This window comes from Pangasianodon hypophthalmus, chromosome 25, assembly GCF_027358585.1.
Source record: "Pangasianodon hypophthalmus isolate fPanHyp1 chromosome 25, fPanHyp1.pri, whole genome shotgun sequence".
In the NCBI taxonomy this organism is placed as follows: domain Eukaryota; kingdom Metazoa; phylum Chordata; class Actinopteri; order Siluriformes; family Pangasiidae; genus Pangasianodon; species Pangasianodon hypophthalmus.
This window is the reverse complement of record NC_069734.1, coordinates 10,318,447-10,342,459: the sequence shown is the minus strand read 5'-3', so window position 1 is coordinate 10,342,459 and position 24,013 is coordinate 10,318,447. Positions and strand designations below refer to the sequence as shown.

At 37.8% G+C, this 24,013-nt stretch overlaps 3 protein-coding genes across 9 annotated transcripts; 2 read left to right on the top strand and 1 right to left on the bottom strand.

Moving 5' to 3' along the window:
- Positions 1 to 143: 143 nt before the first annotated feature.
- On the bottom strand, positions 144 to 3,206 carry hddc3 (HD domain containing 3). Of its 2 annotated transcripts, none has more exons than XM_026937755.3 (5): positions 3,018 to 3,206; positions 2,818 to 2,931; positions 2,665 to 2,720; positions 1,213 to 1,453; positions 144 to 1,111 (listed from the first exon to the last, which is right to left on the bottom strand). In XM_026937755.3, the coding sequence occupies exons 2-5, from the start codon at positions 2,927 to 2,929 to the stop codon at positions 981 to 983; spliced, it is 540 nt and encodes a 179-aa protein (XP_026793556.3). In that variant the 5' UTR covers positions 2,930 to 2,931; positions 3,018 to 3,206; the 3' UTR covers positions 144 to 980. The 2 variants fall into 2 exon arrangements, with proteins under 2 accessions (XP_026793556.3, XP_026793559.3); XM_026937758.3 differs by having other exon boundaries at positions 1,217 to 1,453.
- Positions 2,631 to 12,433, top strand: vps33b (VPS33B late endosome and lysosome associated). Of its 2 annotated transcripts, none has more exons than XM_026937754.3 (24): positions 2,631 to 2,775; positions 3,776 to 3,898; positions 3,994 to 4,074; positions 4,690 to 4,751; positions 4,846 to 4,895; positions 5,004 to 5,071; positions 5,221 to 5,266; positions 5,357 to 5,451; positions 6,339 to 6,443; positions 6,539 to 6,629; positions 6,760 to 6,837; positions 7,480 to 7,553; positions 7,668 to 7,754; positions 7,885 to 7,975; positions 8,075 to 8,149; positions 8,254 to 8,318; positions 8,438 to 8,492; positions 10,009 to 10,055; positions 10,194 to 10,326; positions 10,673 to 10,746; positions 10,836 to 10,937; positions 11,056 to 11,131; positions 11,832 to 11,954; positions 12,039 to 12,433. In XM_026937754.3, the coding sequence occupies exons 2-24, from the start codon at positions 3,803 to 3,805 to the stop codon at positions 12,116 to 12,118; spliced, it is 1,854 nt and encodes a 617-aa protein (XP_026793555.3). In that variant the 5' UTR covers positions 2,631 to 2,775; positions 3,776 to 3,802; the 3' UTR covers positions 12,119 to 12,433. The 2 variants fall into 2 exon arrangements, with proteins under 2 accessions (XP_026793555.3, XP_026793554.3); XM_026937753.3 differs by lacking the exon at positions 2,631 to 2,775 and adding an exon at positions 3,270 to 3,431.
- A 147-nt stretch (positions 12,434 to 12,580) lies between these two features.
- Positions 12,581 to 22,085, top strand: prc1b (protein regulator of cytokinesis 1b). Of its 5 annotated transcripts, none has more exons than XM_053229423.1 (15): positions 12,581 to 13,250; positions 13,576 to 13,713; positions 14,565 to 14,687; positions 16,095 to 16,328; positions 16,422 to 16,592; positions 16,676 to 16,825; positions 16,975 to 17,122; positions 17,210 to 17,346; positions 17,490 to 17,585; positions 17,696 to 17,842; positions 18,533 to 18,643; positions 18,804 to 18,917; positions 19,032 to 19,208; positions 20,921 to 20,952; positions 21,492 to 22,085. In XM_053229423.1, the coding sequence occupies exons 1-15, from the start codon at positions 13,131 to 13,133 to the stop codon at positions 21,538 to 21,540; spliced, it is 1,947 nt and encodes a 648-aa protein (XP_053085398.1). In that variant the 5' UTR covers positions 12,581 to 13,130; the 3' UTR covers positions 21,541 to 22,085. The 5 variants fall into 5 exon arrangements, with proteins under 5 accessions (XP_053085398.1, XP_053085400.1, XP_034155375.2 ...); XM_053229424.1 differs by having other exon boundaries at positions 13,097 to 13,250; positions 13,581 to 13,713; XM_053229425.1 differs by lacking the exon at positions 18,804 to 18,917.
- The last annotated feature ends 1,928 nt before the right edge of the window (positions 22,086 to 24,013 follow it).

Genomic DNA, 24,013 nt, shown 5'->3' with positions numbered 1-24,013 from the left:
ATCTCCCCTTCTGCGCTACTATTGGCGGTTAGTTTAGCGTTACAAGCTGTTGGCCAATCAGAATCGCAAACGGACATCCGTTCTTATAAATGCGCCGCTAGAAAACTTTGCAACCATAAAGTTCCACACTGTAGACTGGGCTGTAAACTTCAAATTATGATTTTTATTCAGGAAATTCACACGACTTAAAACACTTCATTCATTTAATTGAAAACCAATTATTTTTTTCATTCATCTTCAGTAATCGCTTTATCCGGATCAGGGCTGTGGTGGATGGGGAGCATATCTCAGGAGCACCGGGCACAAGGCGAGGGCACATCTTTAATGATATGTCAGTCCATCACAGTCCAGTATGCACCATGCACACATACACACATTCTCACACTCCTCACACTGTAGGGGAAGTTTAGAGTATGCCATTCACTTACTGCCATTTTTTTTTTAGAGGTGGGAGGAAACCGGAGAACCCAGAGGAAACCCACACAGACACGTTGAGAACATGAGAAGCTCCACACACTCTGTAACCCAAGATCAAGATCAAACCAGGGACTCCTCAAGCCGTGAGGAGACAACATTACCCGCTGCACCACCGTGCCACCTCACATTAATGTCATTTTTAGTAAAATTGCACCATATAATTTTAATAGTCATCATTCTATACACACTAATTAAGACACATAACTCTACTGTGCCTAAAATAATCATTATTCAGAAGTTCTTCTTATTTATGTGGCCAGTCTGTATTAGTAACTTACTAGAGCTAGATATACATTTATTTTATTTTATTTTCTGTGTCAATAACATAGCAATACATTCATCTGATGAATGTATTCAGAAAAAAATAACCCACTATAACCCATTAAAATGCATTGTCAGATCCATAAATATTATGGAATAAATCAAAAATACAGAGACACTTAATCCTTGATTGTTTACACCAATATATAAGCTGCACCAGGGGAAAAGCTCCTTGATCATCATCAAACGTCCACATCTCTCTCCTTGAAGAGCTGTAGCAGCTTTTCCTCGAGCGCAGCATTGGTTCCATGAAGCCCTTTCACTACCTGAGCTGCCCATACGAAATACTCCTGAACCCGCTCCGCTGTCCAGCCTGTCAGGAAACAGAAGGTGACATTTTTGCATGAGTTCAAACACAGACTGGGCTTCTGCTCCTCATCAGAAAAAGTGTCTAAACAGCAGAACATAACGCACCTACAGGGGTGCAGCGGTTGAGGTCGCGTAGGTTGTACAGTTTGTCAGCCAGCTTGACTAGTTTGGCTTGGTGGCTGCAGTGGAGCGCGTGCTTCACCTGCAGCAGCTTTCGCTCCTGTTTAGGTAGCGTTTTGTCATCAGTCACTTCCTGGACAATCCGAGCCACTTTATTTCCAAACATAGCTTCCAGTTCTTCAAAAGTGGTGTCTGTGTCTTCGATAGTGTCATGAAGCAGCGCTGCCTGAATTATGAAAGAGAAGAGCTCACTGCAATCAGACATTTTATCATAGACATTAACATCAATAACATTAATCACTCATGCGTGTCGGACAGGATCATCATTTTAGTTCAATGTACCTCACACGGCTTTGGTGAAAATTAATTTGCACACACTAATCTCCATTATGGAAAATGATTTAATTTCATACTTTTATTATTACCTTAATCATTTATCTATTAGTTATTTCTTTATTGTCATTAGTTAATACTTCATTATACTCCACAGTCACAACATTTCTGTGAGCAATCAGAAGTCAAGTGTATCTGCTTCTCGTCATTAAGGCTTGTTGTGTGAGAGAGCGGGAAGATGCCGCTGAAGGCCTGATTTAAGGCGTAGAGGGAGGTCTACACCATCGAGACTGATTTAAGACACCTGCGGGATGTGACGCTACAGTCGTGGTCATGTCTTGTCATGTATCATGAGTAGAATAGGCTTGTGACTCGAGGTTGAGATGAAGTAATTCTCACAAGGAGTTCTCACAGTCTTGGTATTTTTAGATTTTTCACCATACATTTATTTCCTTTCCTGTTAAACATATAATCATTTGTGATAATTCATGTTAATTTTATCTTTATTTGACCAATAAGCATGAAGTTCTTTGCTTACCTGTAACCAATCACAAAACACCAGCCCTGTGCAGTGAACTACATAATTACATGTGACACTTTGGTCATTTTAGTTCTTCTCCCTGGCTATGACGAGAATAAACATATTACTCTGGAGTCTCTATGAGTTTCATTTTTTATTTGTCTTTCAACCACAGCATTAAGCAAGGAATAAAACACAACTTAATTCAAATGAATTAAAGAACTATGTCATACGTTTCAAACTACAGGATGACATTACCGTTGCTATAGAAACGACAGGATGACATTACCGTTGCTATAGAAACGACAGGATGACATTACCGTTACTATAGAAACGACAGGATGACATTACCGTTGCTATAGAAACGACAGGATGACATTACTGTTGCTATAGAAACGACAGAATGACATTAATATAAACCTGTGATTTGCCTTGTAACCTGAACTACTGCTGGAGCTGCTGTTACAGAAAATTAAGCCACACCTTCTGACCAATCAGAATCGAGAATTCAACAGCGCTGTTGTATTAATTTCAGCAGCATATCTAAAGTCCATATGTTTGTGTTTGGAACATTGTGGACTCACTTGCAGAACTTCAATATCAGTGATTCCACCTTCATGACTCAGGATCCTCGCCACTCCTGTGAAAGTGCAGGGGTTTTACACAGACAGTCTCAGATGTTCATACAGACTGAGGTTTGTGTGGAAATGCTGGATCAGTGTCAGGGTGGCTGGTACCTATGGGGTGGTTGATGTACGGGGTTGCATCAGGGTCTTTCCGGCGCTGATTGCGGTGTTTCTCTGCAGCGAAGCTGATGGCCTCCAGTAGCAGCGGCAGCTCTGAACTCATGTCTGCACCGAGGAAAGGGCACATAGGGCGTTAAAACACACTTTAAACACCACGCAAAGCTCATTCAGGCTGTTATATAACCACCTACCTGTTTAGTTCAAATACCACACCGAGTACAGATAAATAAACTTCTTACTCCTGGTATGACAACTTTCTCTGAATGTTGCTGTTTCTTGTTACAGAAACAACCTTTTTATAGCAAGTCCCGCCTCCTACGCTAAGATTGGTTAGTTCATCCTTACAATACGTGCTCCGATTGGTCAGTTGAGACTTCCTTCATGTCAAACAAGCTGATACAAACATTTCTTAACATTTTTTTAACGTTTTAGTTCTTTTTATTGCTTTAGGGTGATTCCCTAAAACATTTCTTAACTTGTCAATTTGGTGACTTTTCTCTGAAAATGGCGAGAAACTGCTAATTCCGTTGTGTGCATCCACGTAATTTGTCCGTGGAGAAACACGCCGTTTTTATTCTCAATACTTCCGCAATCAAGGAAGCGAGGTATGTAGCAAGTGTGATTAATTTTTTTCCCCAAATATTTCATAACGTGCGTTATGAACTGTGGATCATTTCTTTATAACGACATAATATTTCTCAATTCTGGGATGTCATGTAATTAAGTAAATAAAGCATCAGGATACAATCTACCTGCTGCTGTTCTCCATCCGATCAGATCCAGCTGATTCAGAATCACAGCCTGTATTAGCTGATTTAAATAATAATGATAATAATAGCATAAACAAGATCACGTGGTGCACCGATCCTGTGTAGTATCAGTTAAAGCAGTGACATGTCTGCACTGAGTGCCTTCTTAATGCTGATGATGTGATGTTGTTGTTTATCAGATAAACTGACACACAGCAGGGACTCACATGGCTCACCCTGGCAGAAAAGATGCTCCTGAACCTCCAGACTTTGCTTTGCTTAAAAGACTGGCCAAAGATCAGCTCATCTATCTCCTGGAACAGGTACAAGGCTTTGTGCATTCAGAGTGCAGCTCTCAGGTTACTGCAGGTGCTGGACTGTGTGCAAAATGTGATCATTTTGTTTTTTAATCCATCAGCTCCCAGGGAGGAAGGACTTGTTTATTGATGCAGATTTGATGAGCCCACTTGACCGAATAGCCAATGTTACCACACTCAAGGTAAGAGTTATCTAGAGTGGATTTACATTTATCCATCTGGCAGATACTATTATTCGATATAAGCAGGGGTGGCTTATAAATGGGCGAGCGTGGCTGTGTTTCATTGTTGCCATCCACATCAGATTATTTGCTGTTAACAAATGTCTTAAAATGGATTATTCTGGACTTTTGTGGGCAAAAAAAAAAGAAATCTGTCTTTAAGTTTGCATGTAATAGTATGCCTAACATCACTGTTTTTATGCCATCTATGAAACCTCATGATATAATGCATTGCTCAGCCCTGATATTTTCATTATAAAGCCTATTGATAGGCGTATTTGTTAGATTCTATACATAAAATCGAAAAAATTCAGGAGCTCAAACTAGAGAGAATACAAACTGGATTTTCACGAATACCACATTTCTTGTGTAAATGCTCCTGCAAACAATTAACGGATAAATTCCTCCATATCCAGCTTGATACATGAGGCCTGATGTTCTCTACAGCATGTGTGTAAATTTGCATCTGTACTTAAGGCTGAGATAGAATTAAAAACCAGGTCAAGACAAGCACATTTCAACATGTTCTTATATTTTTCTGTGATGAAAAACTTTTTCTCTTTATGTTGTCTATAGCAACATGAAGTGGACAAACTCTATAAAGTAGAGTTCAAACCAGTCGTCAGTGTTTCAGATCAGTAAGTGTGATACAGATCCTCTTCCACTCCAGATAAAAAGTATATAAAAAAATATAACAGCATCGTGGACTCTATAACACGTTCTCTTTTTTAGACTCTGCTTCCTGATACGTCCTCGAATCCAGACGGTGAAATGGATTGCAGGTTAGTGCTGTGTAATTCTATGTGCTGTATCTGCATTTATGCTGCATGACACATGGGAGCTGATTTTATGTCAAAAGCAATGATGTTATTGAGTGTCTATGTTTGCAGATGTAGTAAACTCTGACAAGGCAACTGGAAGGTTCAGAAGATATAAAATTATCTTTACGCCTCAGAAGGTAAGCTGTTTCTATCATTCTAGCGTGTTTTTTCTGTATCTTGTTGTACATATGGAGTGGATTATTGTATAAGAATATCAGTGTTCATGCAACGCTACTAAAATCTGCATCTTGAATAGAAATGTATGTTTTGTTTGCGCTTGTTGCAGTTCTATGCGTGTGACACAGTTCTGGAGGAGCAGGGCGTCTACGGTGGTAGGTGCTTCACATTTTCATGTAAATTTCAGCTTCACAGCTGGAGAACTCGCATGATTCCCAGCACACACTTCTGAAACTTTTTTACAGATGTGACGTCTGACGAATGGGCGTTCTACCTCCTTCCTCTCGACGATGACATCATCAGTCTTGAACTGCCTGAATTCTTCAGAGATTATTTTCTGGTAATGTGCTATGTGTGTGTACTGTTTGTGTTCAAGTGAAGATGTGCTATCTGTATCTCAAATGATAAAATAACACTTTCTGTTCAACCCTGATGGGAAATGGATTTGTTCCTGCAGCAGTAGTGCTTATAATCTATTTACGTTTACATTAAAGCTCTCATTCTAATATATTATTGTTTCTATAGTAACAGCTAATTCAATAGTAATATTAACATTAATATTAATAATATTAATGAGTCTAATAATTAAAGGATTATGCACGTGTTGTTATTTAACAAAAAAAAAGTATATGATGGTTGATATGGTGAAGCTTTCCGTAAGCAGATGTTTTATGTAACATTTAAGGAAGAAGTCTCCAGTGTCAGAGCTTCGTAACAGTCAAAGCCAAAGCTTTCCTTTGAAACTCATTGAGGTTTGCAGTTTCTTTGTAACAAGCTGCACTCTTTAATTATCTTTTAACTTCAAGAGAAAGTGAGGGAAAGTGTTTATAGCTGTTATAACATGAAGAACAAACCTGTTTTGCAGACATTCCATTACATTAAGCGCAACGATAAAAAGATAAGAAGTATGACGTGTAGTTTAATGAATAAAAAAAGTAACTGTGTAAATGTAAACATATCTGCTTCATGTCTACCTGTATCACACTTGTTAATTATTTTCATATAACAGCACACCCCATAATGCTTTATCCCTTAAGTATATATAAATTACAGCATACTAGTACATTTACTGTAGTATAAGTATATAATCTATATAGTAAATAATGAAAGATTTTATGTTAGAGTTGAGATAAAATGTCTACAGGAAAAAAGTTAATGTACTATTAACATGTATTTAATTTGATTGTATTTTCATTATTAACATCACTGTGGCTGTAAAATCACTAGGAGGGAGATCAACGCTGGGTGTCGACTGCAGGTAGTGCGTTACATCTGTTACACTCCCTGTATGGCCCCTTCTCAAAGGTCTATGGGATTGGACAATATGCCAAGGTGAGATCTCAGAAGGAAAACAAATGTGAAAAATACAGAAAGGATTTTTGAGCCCAATGATTGAACATTAAAACCATTTTTTTGGCTTGCTGTAGATGGTGTATGAGTCATGGAGAGAGCAGGTGGAGGACGGGGAGCAGAAAGCACAGCAACCTGAGATTGGCAACGTTTTCCTCATCGATAGAGGTATGTTAATTTACCAAAGAGTCTTGCAAGGGTTTCATGCTAATAAACCAATGTGATATAATTGTAAATTGTATTGTTTGCAATACAGAATGTGACCTCCTAATATAGGTTTCTGTTTTTTATTTGATAGATGTGGACTTTGTTACTCCTCTCTGCTCTCAGGTGGTCTATGAGGGACTGGTGGATGACATTTTCAGGATTAAATGTGGTAAGTGGAACATTTTTTTTCTGTGTGCTTGTATCTCTCCTTGAGGCGATGCATTGTGCCTCTCAGTATGTGATCCACTGTGTGAAAGATACATTTAAAGCAGTCAGTCATTGATGTAGTGACATTGAGACGTAGTACAATGTGGAACAATTCACTGTTAAGAGTGGAAAGCCACACCTCCTTTACTGGACACATAGACCACGCCTTCTTAACAGTTGATTGACAGGCACAGAGGCCACACCTCTTTTACTCTTTTATTGGAATACCAGGCACAGTGGCCACACCTCTTTTATTCAGACTACAAGGCACAGAGGCCACACCTTCTTCCCTGATGACTGACAGGCACAGAGAAGAAAAAGAGAGTGAGAGAGAGAGACACCCACAGTACCAAAGGAAATTCATTTGAATACATTTTTGAACTAGTAGTACACTAGTAATTAACAGAGCTCTGTGTGGTGTCAAGTTTTATTGTTTTGAACAAATTAAACAATATTGGGACTGTAGTGATTCAAATCTTACTAGAAGTAGCCATGTATCACAGTCTTCTTATACCAGAAACAAGGATGACTTTTCATTTATTTATTTGCTGAACTGCTAATAACATGTTCTGAAGCTGAATGATTATTACTCTTTGCTTATTAGGTAGTGTGGAGTTTGGGTCTGAGGTCACCTCCTCTGACAAGGGTGTAAAAGTGATGCTTAACTCTCAAGACAAGGTACACAGTAGAGAGAAATTTGCAGAGACACAGTTGCTTATATATATATATATATATATATATATATATATATATATATATATATATATATGACTCTATGTTTTATTTCATCAGGTGTTCAATGAAATCAGAAACGAGCACTTCTCCAATGTATTCGGCTTTCTGAGTCAAAAAGCCCGAAGTCTTCAAACAGCATATGATGTGAGTCTCTTTTCACTTTGCTCACTCAAAGGCACAGAAAATAAAAAATTCTGAAGGACTTCATTGTTATATGATTGTACAAAAACAGTCAGTTATGTCCTTTTTTTCATCTTATCTGTACTTGTGATAGAAACGGCGTGGAATGGACATTAAGCAGATGAAGACATTCGTTTCAGAGGAGCTAAAAGGCCTGAAACAGGAGCACCGTCTTCTCAGTCTGCGTGAGTCACATCAACTTTCATTACTTACATCAATTTTCAGATGTTACATTAACTTTTGTAAGCAAAGGTCTGTCTTCTGACTAATGACTTCATATTTAGATATTGGTGCAAGTGAATCCATAATGAAGAAGAAAACAAAGCAAGACTTCCAGGAATTGCTAAAGACTGAACATTGTAAGAAATGCTGATTCATGTGTAATAACTATGCCTTTATTTATTTGCTGAGTGATGCTTAGAAAGATAGCACAATATTGTCTCTAAATCCTTTTTTTCTTTAGCTTTACTTGAAGATTTTGAGGTTCGAGAATGTATTGGCTTCATTGAAGAACACATTAACAGACAGGTGTGTTATCACAAAAGCCAAGTAATATAAATATATAAATATGTGTTATAACACGTGCAGTACTAGAAGCTTATAGTGTACAGTTTTAACTAACACCATTATAATACTCTGTCCTTCAGGTGTCTATGATCGACAGTCTCAGACTCCTTTGTCTGTTGTCTCTTACTGAAAATGGTGAGTCTTGTGAATTATGATACAGTGTTTTTATGAATTCTGTTCTATATTTTAGCAATTTTGGCTCATGTTTATACACTAAAATTAGAGTCTAAGTAAGGAACAGGTTTAAGTGACATTTTCGACTCTTTTCTTCAAAGAGCCTGCAATTTTTGTTCCAACCCAAAAAAGAGTGCATTAAAACCAAGATCTAAAAAGATTTACCAAGATCATATTTGCTTAAAATTAGGATAAGATTGGCACTTTCAGCTTATACTAACATGAGTCTTAGGGTTAACTGGTTTACCCTTTAATACAGCACTTTTTTAGTTTAGTGTCACATTAAGATCTGGGGCTTGTCTGCTAAAAGATCCATAAATTTAGGTCTTTGGTAGAAACGTTTTCCTGATTAACTCTTGTACGAATGGTGATTAAATTCTAGATTACATTAAAAAAAAGTTTAAGCTTCAAGTTGGATTCAGTCATGTACGTATTAATGCAGTTACACCAAACTTTAAACCTTGTTTTAAAAACAATCCCTTTCTGGTTGGTCCATTCATTTAAACTCAAATTTTAATTTTAATCTTGGAACTGAGGTAGTTTACATTTTTTTGAATGAACGAGTATATTAATTGAATGGGTAGTGGAAATCAATCGAGTTAATTTTTTGTTTGTTTTTTACTTATAATATTTATTTATTACTTATAATATGGTATACTTATTTTTTATAATAATAATAATTGTTTAGTTAGTTACTTGCAAATCCAAGATGGTGGACAGTCCGAATTAATCCCACAGGTTTAGATTTAAATTGTTTATTTGTTAAGCAACGTTTAAAATCAAGTGCTGTAACACAACTCAAATAAAAATACTGAACGTATCTTTGAGTAGCTCTAAGCTTTAATTAGTCCTTGTTGGTGTAATCCGCCAAATCAGTATTAAAACACAAGAAATGTCACATGTTCAAAAACCCTTGCCTGGCAAATTAGTGTAAATTAATCTAATTGTTACAAGTTATTAGATACTAAGAGTTAATACTGGCATTGATTTTATTTGTGATGTCACACTCCACAATAGTGGTTAATGGCTCATATGAAAGTAGACAATCAGGGCTTTAGGAATTTGCAGTTTTACCTAACCTACTGGGTTTAAATTTTATAATTTCGTTGTGGCAGTTGTATGTGGTGTTTTTCTGTCCAAAAAGCTTTCATTGTGCTGTCTGTTTCATCTCTGAACCAATGTTGTTGTGGAGTGGTGTGAATTGTTTGCCCAGCAGGGGGCTCACACCCCTCCCAATTCCCATCACCCTGCTCACCAACAGCTAAACACAGAGTCATGATACTCTACACACAGAAACCCAACAGTGTCTTGAATAATCTTATAACTGACTTGTGACAATAAAACAATTAATTTATTTATACTTTTTTATACTTATTGAAAATGTCCAACAAGTCGATTTCCATTCATTGGCTGAGATTAGGAGCCAGAATAGACTTCTCACAGCTTCTATATGCTGTTGTATGTTCTTCTACAACAGGACTCCTGCCAAAAGACTATCGGTCTCTAAAAGCTCAGTACCTCCAGGTGAGCCAATACCGTAATATAAATGTAAAGCGAACACACCTATTGGCTTGATTTCATAAAATGCATAATATTTGGATATCCAACTGATGTTTGAGAGTTAAATTAACTGTGGTACTTCCTGCTGCTAATATGGTATAGAGTTACGGCATAGAGCACCTACTGACCTTTGCGAACCTGAGGCAGATGGGACTGCTGGTGGAGCAACAGCCTGGTGAAGCACTAACAGCAGTGGAAAGCAAAGTGGGCAAACTGGTCAATGACAAGACAGCTGGTGAGATGTGGGACTAGTTCACTAATTCTACAATATCTCAAAGTCTCCAGTTTCAATATCTATCTATCTATCTATCTATCTACCTGTAAATTATGCATGGCATGGAGAGAGGGAAATTGGAGACCTGGAGATACATATATTTTCTTCCCTCCCCACTTCAGTATCATTAGCCAGTTTGTATAGATTCATGACCTATAATCCCAGTTAGGCTCATTTCAGTTCCAGGTTGTAACGCTACAAAAATATGGAACAGTTCAAGGAGGGGTGAATACTTATGCAAGCCACTGTACACTTCCACAAAGCAGTTAAAACTAAATGCATTTCCTAAATTTATTTTTTTTTTCAGGAAAGCTGACTGACGCATTCTCCTCACTGGCCAAGAAGAGCAATTTCCGAGCGCTGAGTAAAAAGCTGATGCTTGTATGTAACTTCATACATCCTCACTTATTGTGTATATTAGCAAACACTGTAATAAACACAGTATCTCTGTTCTGTGATCGTCCACACAGATACCTAAGACAGGGGAGGAGTATGACCTCCGAGTCCCACGGGACATGGCTTACATCTTCAGTGGAGCCTACATCCCTTTGAGCTGTAAACTGATTGAACAGGTTGGAGTTCCCAAAACAAGTTTAACTCTAAACTATAAAGAACAGATTTATTACTTTCTTCTGAGAGATCTTTTCATTAGATATATTTAATAAACATATTTATCTGTTGTTGGTGCAGGTATTAGAGAGAGATGGCTGGACAGGGCTTGAGGAAGTCACGCGGCTTTTAAATGGACATGAGTTTGCAGTCACAGGTCCTGAAAATCTTCAGTCTTTAAACAAGTCATGGTGGTAGATGAGACTTTACGTAAATCTATACTTTAATATTTCCAGAATAAGCAATGATGTTGCATTGATATTGCATGGTACAAAATACGTTTTGAATCTTTTATGTTTTATGTATTCTTTGCTGGTTTAACAAATTAACATACAGGTGAATGCACAAGTTGAGTATAGATAAGACATGTACCATGTCCAAGAAAAGTTGTCCCCTCAATTACAAGTGCTCAGCATGTAGCATTTATACTTTTAATTATACTGCTTTGATTGCTGTTGTTTGACAAATTTGGTGAAGAAATCACATTGGATCAAACTGGAAAGACTAATGCTGCAGGCTGGGAGTTTTTTAGCTACATTATATGGCCAAAAATATGTGGACGCCTGACCAGCACACCGTTATGTGCTTGATGAACATCCCATTACAAAAACATGGGATTAATATAGATTTGGCCCTGCCTTTTCTGCTATAACAGCCTTTATTCTTCTGAGAAAGCTTTCCACTAGAAGCAGCCAGATGCAAAATATAATTGAAATGAATAGATTTTTAAAGTAGTGTTCTGTTTTAGAGGCTTAAATCTATACCAAAATTACCCCAATACTAGAGACTCATTACTGAACATTGTTTTGAACGTAATTCTTTGAAACTAAATCTTATCTTGTTGCCTTCATTTCTAGGAGGTACCAGTGGAACTGAAGCACGAACCAAAACAGACCCTCAAAGGATTATACTCGTGATGTTCCTGGGAGGATGTACCTACTCTGAAATATCAGCCTTGCGCTTTTTAGGTAGAGAGAAAGGTAAGGATGTTTCAGACCAAAAGATTTATAACTGAATATACATCACTGATGCATTAACATTAAAATAATTCTTCCTTATCATAGGCTATAAGTTTATCGTGGTGACAACTGCGATCACGAACAGCTCCAGACTGCTGGAGTCTCTGCTGGAATATCAGGCTTGAATCCTTAGAGACTGCTGTCCACACGGTGGTAGCGAGGACAGAGTGGCCTGTGTACGGGACAGAGCTGAGCTGAGCGGAGCATTCCAGAGGACATTTTCCCCTCAATTACAAATGGACATGAAGGCCATCAGTAACGACAAAAGCACTACATTATGTCATTTCAGTGAATGTGTGTTCATGTTTTGTTTTGTAATGCAGTATGATTGTGAAGCTCAGGAACACAGTGGTATTTGGGAGTTTTTCATGCGTGTCCAGATTATACCAAGAGTTCCACTGTGGGCAATAAACATGTATTTGGTTTTTTTTTTTTTTAAATGTGGTTGTATCATGTATCTGAAATGTTCATTCATTAATTCATCTTCAGTAACTGCTTCATCCTGGTCAGGGGCACGCCCATGCAGAGTTTAGCCTGGGAAGACTTGGGTGTGAGGCGAGAACACACCTTGGACTGGACAACAGTCTATTGCAGTTCACCACACACACACACACACACACACACACACACACACATAAACACAGAGTATATAATCAGAAACTCTTTCACACCTAGGACAATTTAACTTTGCCAGTCAACCCTCTGGCATGTATTTGGGTTTTCGATGGAAACACATGTGGAAACCCATGGAGACAACATGCACAGAAGCTCGACACAGACACTAACTCCAGCTCAGAACTGAATCATAATATGCAGATTCAGGATTAGTAGTATTCAGAAAACAAATATAAATGCAATATAAAAACTTGATCCTGAGGCACTCTTTTTAACATTACCAATTCTGCATAATTTGAATTAGTTTGCATAATTCTCCTGCAGCTACATTTTCCAAGAATTATTATTATTATTATTATTTTTACATTAATCTCAGTGGACACTTTAACCAAGGACACTGAGGCGCGCGAGACGACTGACCGTTTCTGACGTAATGAAGAAAGCAGTCCAGGTTCGGGACCCGCCCTCGCGCATGCGCAGTTCGCACCTCCGCTGGCCAATGAAATCCGAAGCGCTATTTTGATGCGTATTTTGAATCGACAGAAACGGCTGCGCGAGACTCGAGTTCGGATCCGACGTTTCTTCCGCCCAGTAAGCAAACTGTTAAAACCTGCCCTGTTGGCACCCTACGATGAGGAAGAGGTCAGTAATTGTCATATATTTGAGTTTATTCAATAATAAGTTTTGTTTGTTAACTAGAAGTGGCTAACGGTTAGCTTATGACAGGTTGCTTGACTCTGCTAACTACCTAGCTAATGAGCTATATTACTGTGTAATAAGGTATAGTAACTAGCTAATATGCGCCATGTCCAAGGAATGACAAAGCTTCAAAATATCCATACTAGTGGCTATCTCTAAATACATTTAGACTTTTAATAATGTAATAACATGCTGAGGTCTGTCTGAGACTCCATCCACCTGTCACTACCCTCAGGCCTGGTAACATGTCCATGTTTTTCATTATGAGTTTAGTGAGGTGCTTGCTGCTGAGGCAGTGTCATGCCTAAATAAAGCTCTGTGCCACCTGAAGGACATCTGGGAGGAGATTGGTATCCCAGAAGAACAGAGACTGGAGAGAACTAATGTGGTCAAAACTCACATCAGAGTGAGTATGAAGCAGATAGGGTCACTAAATCAAATAGTCTGTGAACTGTAAATATGGCATTCACCGTAAAAAAAAAAATGCTGTAGATTTTACAATAATGTACTGGCCAATAATGCACTGTAAAATTTAAACAACTGTAAAACATATTTACAATAAAGAACTGTAATATATTACACTAGTATAAAGCAACACATAATCCAGTACATTTGGTTGATGCAGGATGCAGCTGAGCTGAAGGGTCTTGATCAAGGAAGTTTGGTGGTGCTGAGATTTGAACACATGACCTTCTGATCTGTGACATGAAATCTTAATCACTGAGCCACTACAACTAGCTCTACTAGCTTGCATTCATTCAGTGCAAGCTTTTAGTGGAGTTAATTCAGTGGTAGAAGTAGTTGAATCAATGCAAGGTACTTGTGGTGGCTCAGTGGTTAAAGCTTTGACGCACCGATCAGAAGCTTGTGTGTTCAAATCCCAGTGCCCGAGCATGACAGCTTGGCGGTAAGACCTTTAACCTTCAGCTCAGTTATATCCTGCATCAGCCAAATGAGCAAGTATACTGGGTTATGTGTTATTTTATACAACATTAAGATATTGCAGTACATTACTGTAATTATCTTACGGTTGTTTACTGTACATTTTACGGTATTTTACAGGCAACCCATGATGCCTCTAAATGACTGTAAAATTTACAGCTTTTTTTTTTTTTTTTTACAGTGTACATATACTACCTATTAAGGCAATGGTGTCTCAGAGGTTACGGCTCTGGACTACTGATTAGAAGGGTGTGAGTTCAAATTGCTTTGGAATGAAGCGTCTGCCAAATTAATAAATGTCAATGTAAATATTAGGGTCTTCTGGACATGATGATTGCAGAAGAGGAGAGTCTGCGGAAGCGTTTGATGACTAGTATCGATACCTGTCGTAAAGAGCTGAATAAAGTGTGCTTGGAGCTGCAGCTTCCTCCATATCAGGTAAGTGAATAGACTGCATGTAGACCCTAACCAGTTAAACTTGCTTGTCAACAGTCAGGGCCATTAAGCTCATCGAGCATCAAAACCAATAGAAAGGTGTACACTCAGTGGTCAGTACTGTTGCTTTCTCACAGGTAAATTTAAGAACATCTTGATCTTGCAGATAACTACGTTTACATGCAGCCTAGTAATTCATTAATAAATAATAATAATTAATTAATAAATTCATTTAAAAATGAAATTTATGTCCGATAGAATGAGGTATATAATCCTTTTAATAATCCATTAAATAAAAGAATAATATCCATGTAAACATTTGTGTCTAATTACTTTCAGAGTTAGTGTCTGTGTGTGTGTTGTGTACATGTGTGTTTGAGTCATGATGCGCTCTTTGTGCAATAAAATGGTCCAGTAGGAGAACACAGTTACAGATTTTAATATATTTAACATAGTTGTGAGCGTGGAAGGGCATCAAACTAACATTTTGAGGCAGATGCAGGATTTGGATTGACCTCAGTAAAGTTGGCTCAGCAGTTGAAATTGGTCAAATATTAAAAGAAGGGGGGGACGGGACTGAAATTCCCAGACCGTGGCTTTAAATGCTCATAACACTAGAAGATGAGTAATGGCATTATACTGAAGCATAATGTGTGCATCCATGTCAGCTTTTCGCTGTCAATAGTGACACTTGGATGAGGATTTGTCGTGACCCAAAATAATTTAAAACACCAGCTGGGTTGTTTAAAACTGAATGCACTGTCCAGATTCACATGTTTCTCACTGATATGATAATACTGACACTACACCTCACTCCCCCTATGTGCATAACTGATCAGTTACATGCATATAAGAGGAGATTGTTTACAGAGTGTCCACTTTAGGGTAGATATACACAGCTAATTCGGAATCAGCAATCGGAATAAATTCAGATTGGCGAAAATCTTTGCATGTAATCTAAGGGAAGAGCATTCGTCTCATCCACGAGTAATAATGCTGATTGAATTCTTGTTTATAATCAGCTTTTTGAGAGGCAATAAGATGGATTAACCCCTTAAATTTCCCAAGATGCATTGACGGGTCTAGATTTTGCCATGTTTTGCTGTACTGAGAAAAAAACGTGTTGACTTTAAAGAAACATAATGGGAGTCTAAGAGCAGTTTTTCAATTTCCTCAATAAATACTTAAAATATAATACATTCAAAACTATAACCATTACACTCTAACAATAAAGGGTGAGACAGACACAAGAAGATGTCTTACCAAAGCTGTTTATATGTAGTTTAATACAGCTTTCATCGTTTTTCCCGGAAAAAAAAAAAATCTGCTTGTCCCAGGTGCCTGGGCTACTGATTTTTCCACCCGTAGTGAAAATCCTTATTTTAAAGTTGTCTGTTTGCCTGTTTTTAGGAGGAGAGGGGAAACACAATGCTCCAACAGGAGAAAGATATACGAACCTGTCTTGAGGTTATGTTGAAACAGAAAGGTCAGAGAATGCAGACACTTAAAACCCTCATAGAGCAGGATCAGGACCTCTGCGACATTCTCTGCTTGGAGCCGTTCTCTATCTCTGCAAGCGCAGTTCCTTCCCTGGAGCAACTGGAAAGCTTCAGACAACACATTGCACAACTGACAGCAGAAAAGGTGGAGGATTTCATTCATCTGTCCTGGGCTTAATCATAGTAACGTCTTACAGGTATATTTTTTAGTTATATCTTCACCTGTCTTTTTCTTCAGGAACAAAGACACAGCAAGTTTGTTGAGCTAAAGAAACAGATAATACTGTGTATGGACGATCTGGATCAACTGCCTGAGACTAGTTTTGAAAAGGATATTGTCTGTGAGGACGAAGAGGCTTTTTGTCTCTCCAAAGACAACATTGACTCCCTTAAGGTCCTCCTTCACCAGGTAAGAGTAATGTAGTCTTCACAAATGATCCTCTACACTGAAATGCTACACAATACAAAAGCTCTAACATTGAAATGTTTCAGCTTGAGAGCAGGAAAGCTGAGAACGAGCGTAGCTGTGGGTCATATCGAGAAAAGATCCAGCAGCTATGGGACAGGTTGCACATCTCACAGGAGGATCGTGATGCTATTGCTGAGCACATGACCATGTCTAAGAAGAGGAACATGGAAGCTGTATGTAGACAATAACAACAGCTTGGAAAATGTGGTTCATGCTCACTATTTATTTATTTATTTATTTATTTATTGTTATTAAATTATTAAATTATTAAAAGCTCGCTGCTTTTGTGTAGTGCTGATGTGCGCCATCTGTTTGTTCCCAGTTGCAAGCTGAAGTCAAACGTCTTGAGGAACTAAAGCTTAGAAATATTCAGGATCTTACGAAGGCTATTCGAGAGGAAATTACGGTATTCTGGGATAAATGCTTCTACAGCACCGATCAGCGTCAGGCTTTTCTGCCCTACTATGACGGTAAACAGAAATTCGGATTTATACACGGCAAACGCTTTTGGCTTGTACCAAATTAAAAGTAAGAGTTGAATAATTTCCTCTTTTCAGATAATTTCAGTGAAGAACTTCTGAACTTGCACGAATCTGAGATTCAGCGCCTAAAACAGCATTATGAAGAGCATAAAGAACTTTTTGAAGGGGTTCACAAATGGGAGGAGAGTTGGAAGCTTTTCTTGGAGCTTGAAGTAAGTCGGATGAACCAGAGATAGAAAGCTGATGTCAAATTTTGTTTTCAGATTTTGATTAGTAGGAGTAGTAGTAGTTTTGGCTGATAATTGTTGCTATTATTAATCATTTAATTTTATGAATTTAATAATTTATTTTTAAGAAAAAAGCCACAGATCCATCCAGATTCACCAACAGAGGAGGAAACCTTTTAAAAGAGGAGAAACAAAGATCAGACCTGCTCAAAGGCCTCCCTAAGGTAATTAATGCTTTTTACCTGAAAGCATCTTTTGTTTGCTCTGTTTGGTGAAGATGATTAAAATAAGGCTGAATAGACAAAGCTCCTGCAACTCAATATCTCTCATTTAGCTTGAAAAGAAGCTGAAAGCCCAGATCGAGCAGTGGGAGCAAGAACAAGGCAGAGAGTTTCTGGTCCAGGGTCAGAAGTTCATGCAGTTCATTTCTGAGCAGTGGGAACTCTATCATCTGGAGAAGGAGCGGGAAAAACAGGAACGGGTATGCTTTTCTTTATTTACTGTGTATATCTGAAAAAAAAAATCAATTTTTACCATTTTATTTCATTCTTTCCTTTGTATAAAGGCCTGGTGTCCCACTTCTAAAATTTAAATTCTAATTAAAAATATGAGTACAGATTTAAAGGGCATGCGTGTAAACCCAGCAGTGAAATGTGACTGAAATGAAGTTTAGCTTGTATTTAACAACAATGAAATACACCAGTCAGTATAGTATGGTACAGCTCTGTATGTATGTAAATACCTGTGCTGAATTTGGTTACCTTACTTGCCTGGGTATGACGCGTGCCGAAACAGGACATACTGATGGCGTGAGAAATAGTGCATCTACTGTAATTTATGGGTCAAGGGCAGATGTCAGAGAATCATCCTGATAATGTCTCTGGTTAGAAAGGCTTTTCTACCGGACAGTATAATACAGCAGTGTTCAGTAGTAGAGAGATGTCTGTGGCACTTTTGGGGTTGGTGCAAGAGGCAGTATGAAAATTTGTTCATAAAAGTTAATTTATGTTTTGGATTTGTTTACATATATTTACCACAAGTAATGTTTTGAGATTTGCCTGATTTTAAGTTACAAAGCAAATCATTTTGTCACCATCCCACTACCTTGAGAGAACTCTTGTCGTGTTGCAATTCAGGTCCTTGAAATTCACACGTCGCCTTTCTTTGTTAGCAAATGAAAAAGAGCAAACAGACAGAGGAAGACATGCTGTATGGCACTGCTGTACGGTCACCAACTAAAAGAAGATTTCTGGGCAGTATGACCCCATGCAAGGCACGAAAGGTAAAAATATTTAAAGAACTTCCACTTGGCTTGAAGTCTGTATCGTGCGTATATACGTAGAAATTGAATGCTTTAGCTAATTCCATCACTGCGAAGCTTGATTAACTTTCTTTTCATGTGAGCGCATGTATTATACTAACTCTCCTTGCGTTTCCTTCAGCTAAACGCTACCTCCAGCACCTCCACTGGCACCTCTAACAGCACCATGCGCTCTGTATTTGGTGGAACTGTCTGCCACTCACCCGTGTCCCGCCCTCCAATATCAGCCAGCAAGGTTAGTGCAGGGATGCAGTAAAAAAAAAACCTGATTTAGCTTTTGTCTTGTGTGAAGTATTGTCCTTTATGCAGATAAGTGACAGATGATTTTTATCTGTACTCTCTAAAACAGGGTAATTCCTTGAAGACCCCTGGTCGAGGGAAACCTCCTCATCAAGGACTGGCAGAACGTAATAAGGAGAACGTGTGTCATCTTACCTGTGGTACAGGTGGTGTGTTGAAGACTCCAGCTAGCCCACAACGTAACTTCAGCATTAACTCTGTCGCCAGCACCTATTCTGAGTTCGCGGTAATTTGATTTTCATTTCGTGATTCCTATTCTCATGAGCAACACACAGTCCACTCAAAGGGCAGAAGGGGTTCAAAAATAGCAATGGAAGATTGAGCTAGATAGATGCATATTGGATTGGGTTCCAATCTCAGTAGGCCACTTTAAATTTATGTGCTGAATATATTTTCGGTCTGGCCTACATAATAATGTACTGTATTTTGTGGACAATACTTGCTGAAGAGTCTAAAAGGCACCCTGCAAAATTCTGTCAGCTTAGAGAAAAATTACTGTATACGTCACTTCTATGTAGTGGAAGCCAAACCACAACCACAACAGCAAAACCAAAACCACAACAGTATATATGAAAACCAACAGCAAAATCAGAAACACATCAGCATTACCTCTAGACGGAAAGGGTATGTCCTTACTGAACATTACGTGCTTATTGCTGATTGGCTACAGAACATGAAGATGGAGAGCTGGAGGATGTTTGTTTTGGTGAGAGGAAACGTGAGCCTAAATGAGCCTAGTGATACTTTTATTTTCTCTTTTTTATTATTATTATTATTATTATTTAAAATATTTTCCTCCATTTTTTGGTCACCTGCCAATTCCCAACCACCAGCTGGCTCTCTTCGATAATACGACAGCTCACAATCGGGAAGGGTGAAAGCTAACACGTGCTTCCTCTAAGACACGTGAAGCCAGCAGCTTTTCCAGCTCCTGCTCATCACAGTGCTCTCTGCCCTCTAACGCACACATGAACTTCTAGATGCTCACGATTGGCTCGTGTCACTCTGATTGACAGGGCAGAGAGAGTATGCCATCCTCCTCACTCAGAGAGCACGGCCAAGATTACTTCCTTGGCTCTTGGCCACGGATGGCTGTGGCATCATCAGGATTTGAACATCAGCAATCTCCTAATGGCAGTGCGAACACGTTTCTGTTGTGCCACTTCGGAGATGTATATTTTTATCAAGGTCATTCGTATGTTATTTTAGATATGCTGTCAACTTTACATGGCATTAATATGAGTAAGCGAACACTGAATACCCACCTAAAGGTAGCTGGCTTATTCAGAAGAAAGTATTACTCCTCACTACAATAACAGTAACTTCACATTAAATCTTTTTGTTTTTATTTTGCTAGACTGATAACAGACTGAAAAAGTGCTTTTTTTTTGCCCCTAGTCATACGCCGTGTCCAATCAGCAACAAGTATGTGATTTGCTGTTGCGTTTTTGGATTGTTAATGTGTACAGTATAAAAGATAAAGTATAAAGAAGCTATTACATAGCTATAATTATTTCCAAAATGTTGTAGAAAACACTAACAAATGGCCCTGTTACAGTTAATCCAGTGCAAAAACTTTGTGTATAAGTCACATTACCTGAACATGCACTTATAGTCCACAAAATATGGTACTTTATTTTAAAACGTGTCTCATTCAAGCACTAAAACTATAATTATGCTAAATATTTTGGCCTTTTCATTGCATTAAACATGTAATAGGTATTTCAGCTCTAACGGTACATGGTGAAGAAAATTCCTGTCCTCAGAGGAGAAACTGACAAAAGTGGCTTTGACAAGAATTACTAAGTAATTACCAAGAAAAAATGGCCATCAGCATGAATCATGAAAAGATCAATTTTATGACCATTTTTATTGGCTTAAAATCTATTTGTTGGATTTTTCTTGATGTCTGCTTAATTCTGAAATTTGTTTTGAAAGGAAATAGTCAACGTTGAATCCATTCAGTCAAGGTTTGTTTAAATATAAGCATCTATTATAAGTGCATGCTTACTTTAACACACTTGCTACAGCTCAGTGACTTTATTTCGTGTGAGCTGAACCGAATTTGTTGAGACGAATTTTTGACGAATTGTTGAGTATCAAGAAAATGAACATTATTCTGTAGTGCATTTGAAGCGAATTATTTTATTATCATTGACATTTGTCTGCTTATCCTACTTTTTGAACCCTTGTCTGCTCATGCATCTGAGCTGTTGCACACACCCTCTTTCACTCAGTGTAACCTCTAACCCATTTTTTGAGCTGTGCAGGCTGTGTGTATCTTAAACCTTCTTTTCACTTTGCAAAATCCTTGACCTATTGAAATATCCCCTGCAGTCTGTCAAGACAATAGGTCAGAATATCATATACAACAAAATTAGATTTAAGAAAAAGGGGTGTGTGTGTGTGTATATATATATATATATATATATATATATATATATATATATATTCTGTCACACTAGTAGTAATATTGTAATAAGCAGACATGTCTTCTTTCTTTCCACAGAGAGACCTCTCCAAGGCCTCAAAGTCAAAGTACACACCAGAGGTCTTGAACTCAACCATCACGCACCTATGATCACGCACACACACACACACTCATACACACACACACACACACATAGAAGGAAGCTAAATACTGTTGGAACTGGAGAGGGAAACACTGCATGACCTGATCACTACGTAAAAGCTTTAAAGTTCACCTTTTCAATGTCTGTATTTCTTTTTATATGTAAATGAGGGTAATGTGTATATATAATATTTCTTAAAGATTCTGTATGTTTACTGTTAATGTGATTAATACAAGTTTTAATGAAAAAATAACAGTCAATATATGTTAAAAGTAATCAGCCCACCTTGTAACATTTTTAAACGGAAGTAGATTGGTGATTGGGTGTATGATTTATTCTAGGCTGTTACCAGCAGTATTAGCAAATGTACCTTAAAGTCTACGCCTATCATGAATGTTTTGCACAATATATTGTTACAAGTTTTTTTTCACCCTTTGTACTTTTATTCTATGGTTCACTACATAAAATATTTTTGAACTCATCACTCACTATTCAACGATGTACACAATAAATTGGCTACGTTGAACATATCTTTTATCTAATTTTTTTTTTTAATTAGATAAAAAAAGAAATCCAGATCAACACTCTATGTTCTAATTTAATCAATTATTTAATTATTACAATTATTACACAAGCAAATATGTACATGGATTTTGAATAAACAAAGAAAAAGGAAATTTATTCATTTATCTTCAGTAAGTGCTTAATCCTGATTAGGGTCGTGGTGGATCCAAAGTCCATCCTAGGAACAGTGGGTGTGAGGAGGGAATACACCCTGGATGGGTATTCAGTCCATTGCAGCGCTTCAAGTACATACACATTCCCATACGTACTCTCACCTAGGAGCAATTTAGAGTCAAGGATGTTTTTGGGAGCTGAGAGGAAACCAGAGAAAACCCACGGGGAGAACATGCAAAACTCTGCAGAGACAGTAACCCAAGCTCAGGACCGAACCGGGGACGCGAGCTGTGAGGCAGCAACGCTACCCGCTGTGCCACCCTGCCACTAGGAAGAGGAAATTCTGCTCTACTTTGCATGCTCTTAGTCAACAATCTGTTTAACCTGGAACTGCTTTTATCTCTTCAGGCTACCTAATAAGGTCAGAGTTAAAATGTAACTTAATATACAATTGAGTGCAAACAATTTGCAAAATTTCAGACAAACTGAAGATTAGTAATGTAAAGTTGAACCATTAGTAAATTAATGTAGAAACTAAGAAAACTCCCAAACTTCCCTATCTGGTCAACTAGGAATATATGGCATGCTGAAGGTATATACAGTCCCCTCCGAAAGTATTGGAACAGCAAGGCCAATTCTTTTGTTTTCTGCCATACAGTGAAGACTTTTGGGTTTGTGATCATGAAGAGATGAATATGAGAAGATAGAATTTCAGCTTTCATTTCCTGATATTTACATCTAAGATGTGTTAAACAACTTAATACGTGGCACCTTTTGTTCGAACTCACCCATTTTTCAAGCGATCAAAAATATTGGAACAATATGGAGCAGGTGTTTCTTGTTGCGCAGGTGTGCCCTGTTAGATTGACTGTTTAAACAATTTCAAGTATTTTGATTTTTAGTTGCTCTACAGCGATTGTACTGGTAGTCTGATTTGCTGCTAGCTTGTAGCTGCTAGGGATAGGTGTAACCAAAATTAGGAATTTGTGGGCAATGTAGGGCTTTACCAGCAGTTTGACTATTAAATATGATTTTTTTTTTTTTTAAATTTTGAAACTAGACTGGAAATTCCCCCTTTATATCTGTATTTTAGCAATCCTCGCTGTAATCTTTAATTGATATTTCTTTTTCAGCCACACTAAATTAAAGATATTTGATATCGTCCTCTTTATAGTTTCTGCCTGCCTTCCACGTACACAATAATTTTCTTTGACATTCATATTGTTTGTGTATGCATGTTTGTTTTTAACTGATATACTGAGGTTGTACAGTTTTTAGGTTTTTGGACAGTGACACAATTTTTGTAATTTTGCCTCTGTACACCATCACAATAGATTTGAAAAGGAGCAATCAAGATGTGATTAAAGTGTAGACTTTCAGCTTTAATTCAAGGGTTTAATGAAAATATTGCGTTAACCGTTTAGGATTTACAGCTATTTTTTACATAGTCCTTCCATTTTCAGAGTCTCAAAAGTGGATGGACGATTGAGTCCAAGCAGTTTAATGGCAAAGAGTGATGTGTCTCCTGTTTATTTCATGACAAATTAAGGAGATAAAAGGTCTGGAATTGAATTTGCATTTGGTAGCTGTTCATGGGAACTCTCAATATCTGGTCAAAAGAGGTGTCGATGCAAGTGAAGAAGGCCATCATTAGGCTGAAAAAACAAAACAGATCTATCAGAGAGATAGCAAAAACTTTAGGAATGGCCAAATCAACAATTCGGTACATTCTTAAAAAGAAGGAATGCACTGGCGAGCTCAGCAACACCAAAAGGCCTGG

Coding starts and splice junctions, on each gene's coding strand:
- hddc3 (XM_026937755.3), bottom strand. CDS start 2,929: ATGAGTTCAGAGCTGCCGCTGCTACTGGAGGCCATCAGCTTCGCTGCA. Junction 2,721..2,817: donor GTACATCAACCACCCCATAG/GTACCAGCCACC, acceptor GCACTTTCACAG/GAGTGGCGAGGATCCTGAGT. Junction 1,112..1,212: donor CAACCGCTGCACCCCTGTAG/GTGCGTTATGTT, acceptor GTTTCCTGACAG/GCTGGACAGCGGAGCGGGTT.
- vps33b (XM_026937754.3), top strand. CDS start 3,803: ATGGCTCACCCTGGCAGAAAAGATGCTCCTGAACCTCCAGACTTTGCT. Junction 4,752..4,845: donor GTCGTCAGTGTTTCAGATCA/GTAAGTGTGATA, acceptor TCTCTTTTTTAG/ACTCTGCTTCCTGATACGTC. Junction 5,267..5,356: donor GGAGCAGGGCGTCTACGGTG/GTAGGTGCTTCA, acceptor ACTTTTTTACAG/ATGTGACGTCTGACGAATGG.
- prc1b (XM_053229423.1), top strand. CDS start 13,131: ATGCGTATTTTGAATCGACAGAAACGGCTGCGCGAGACTCGAGTTCGG. Junction 18,644..18,803: donor CCCCATGCAAGGCACGAAAG/GTAAAAATATTT, acceptor CGTTTCCTTCAG/CTAAACGCTACCTCCAGCAC. Junction 20,953..21,491: donor GTTGAATCCATTCAGTCAAG/GTTTGTTTAAAT, acceptor TTCTTTCCACAG/AGAGACCTCTCCAAGGCCTC.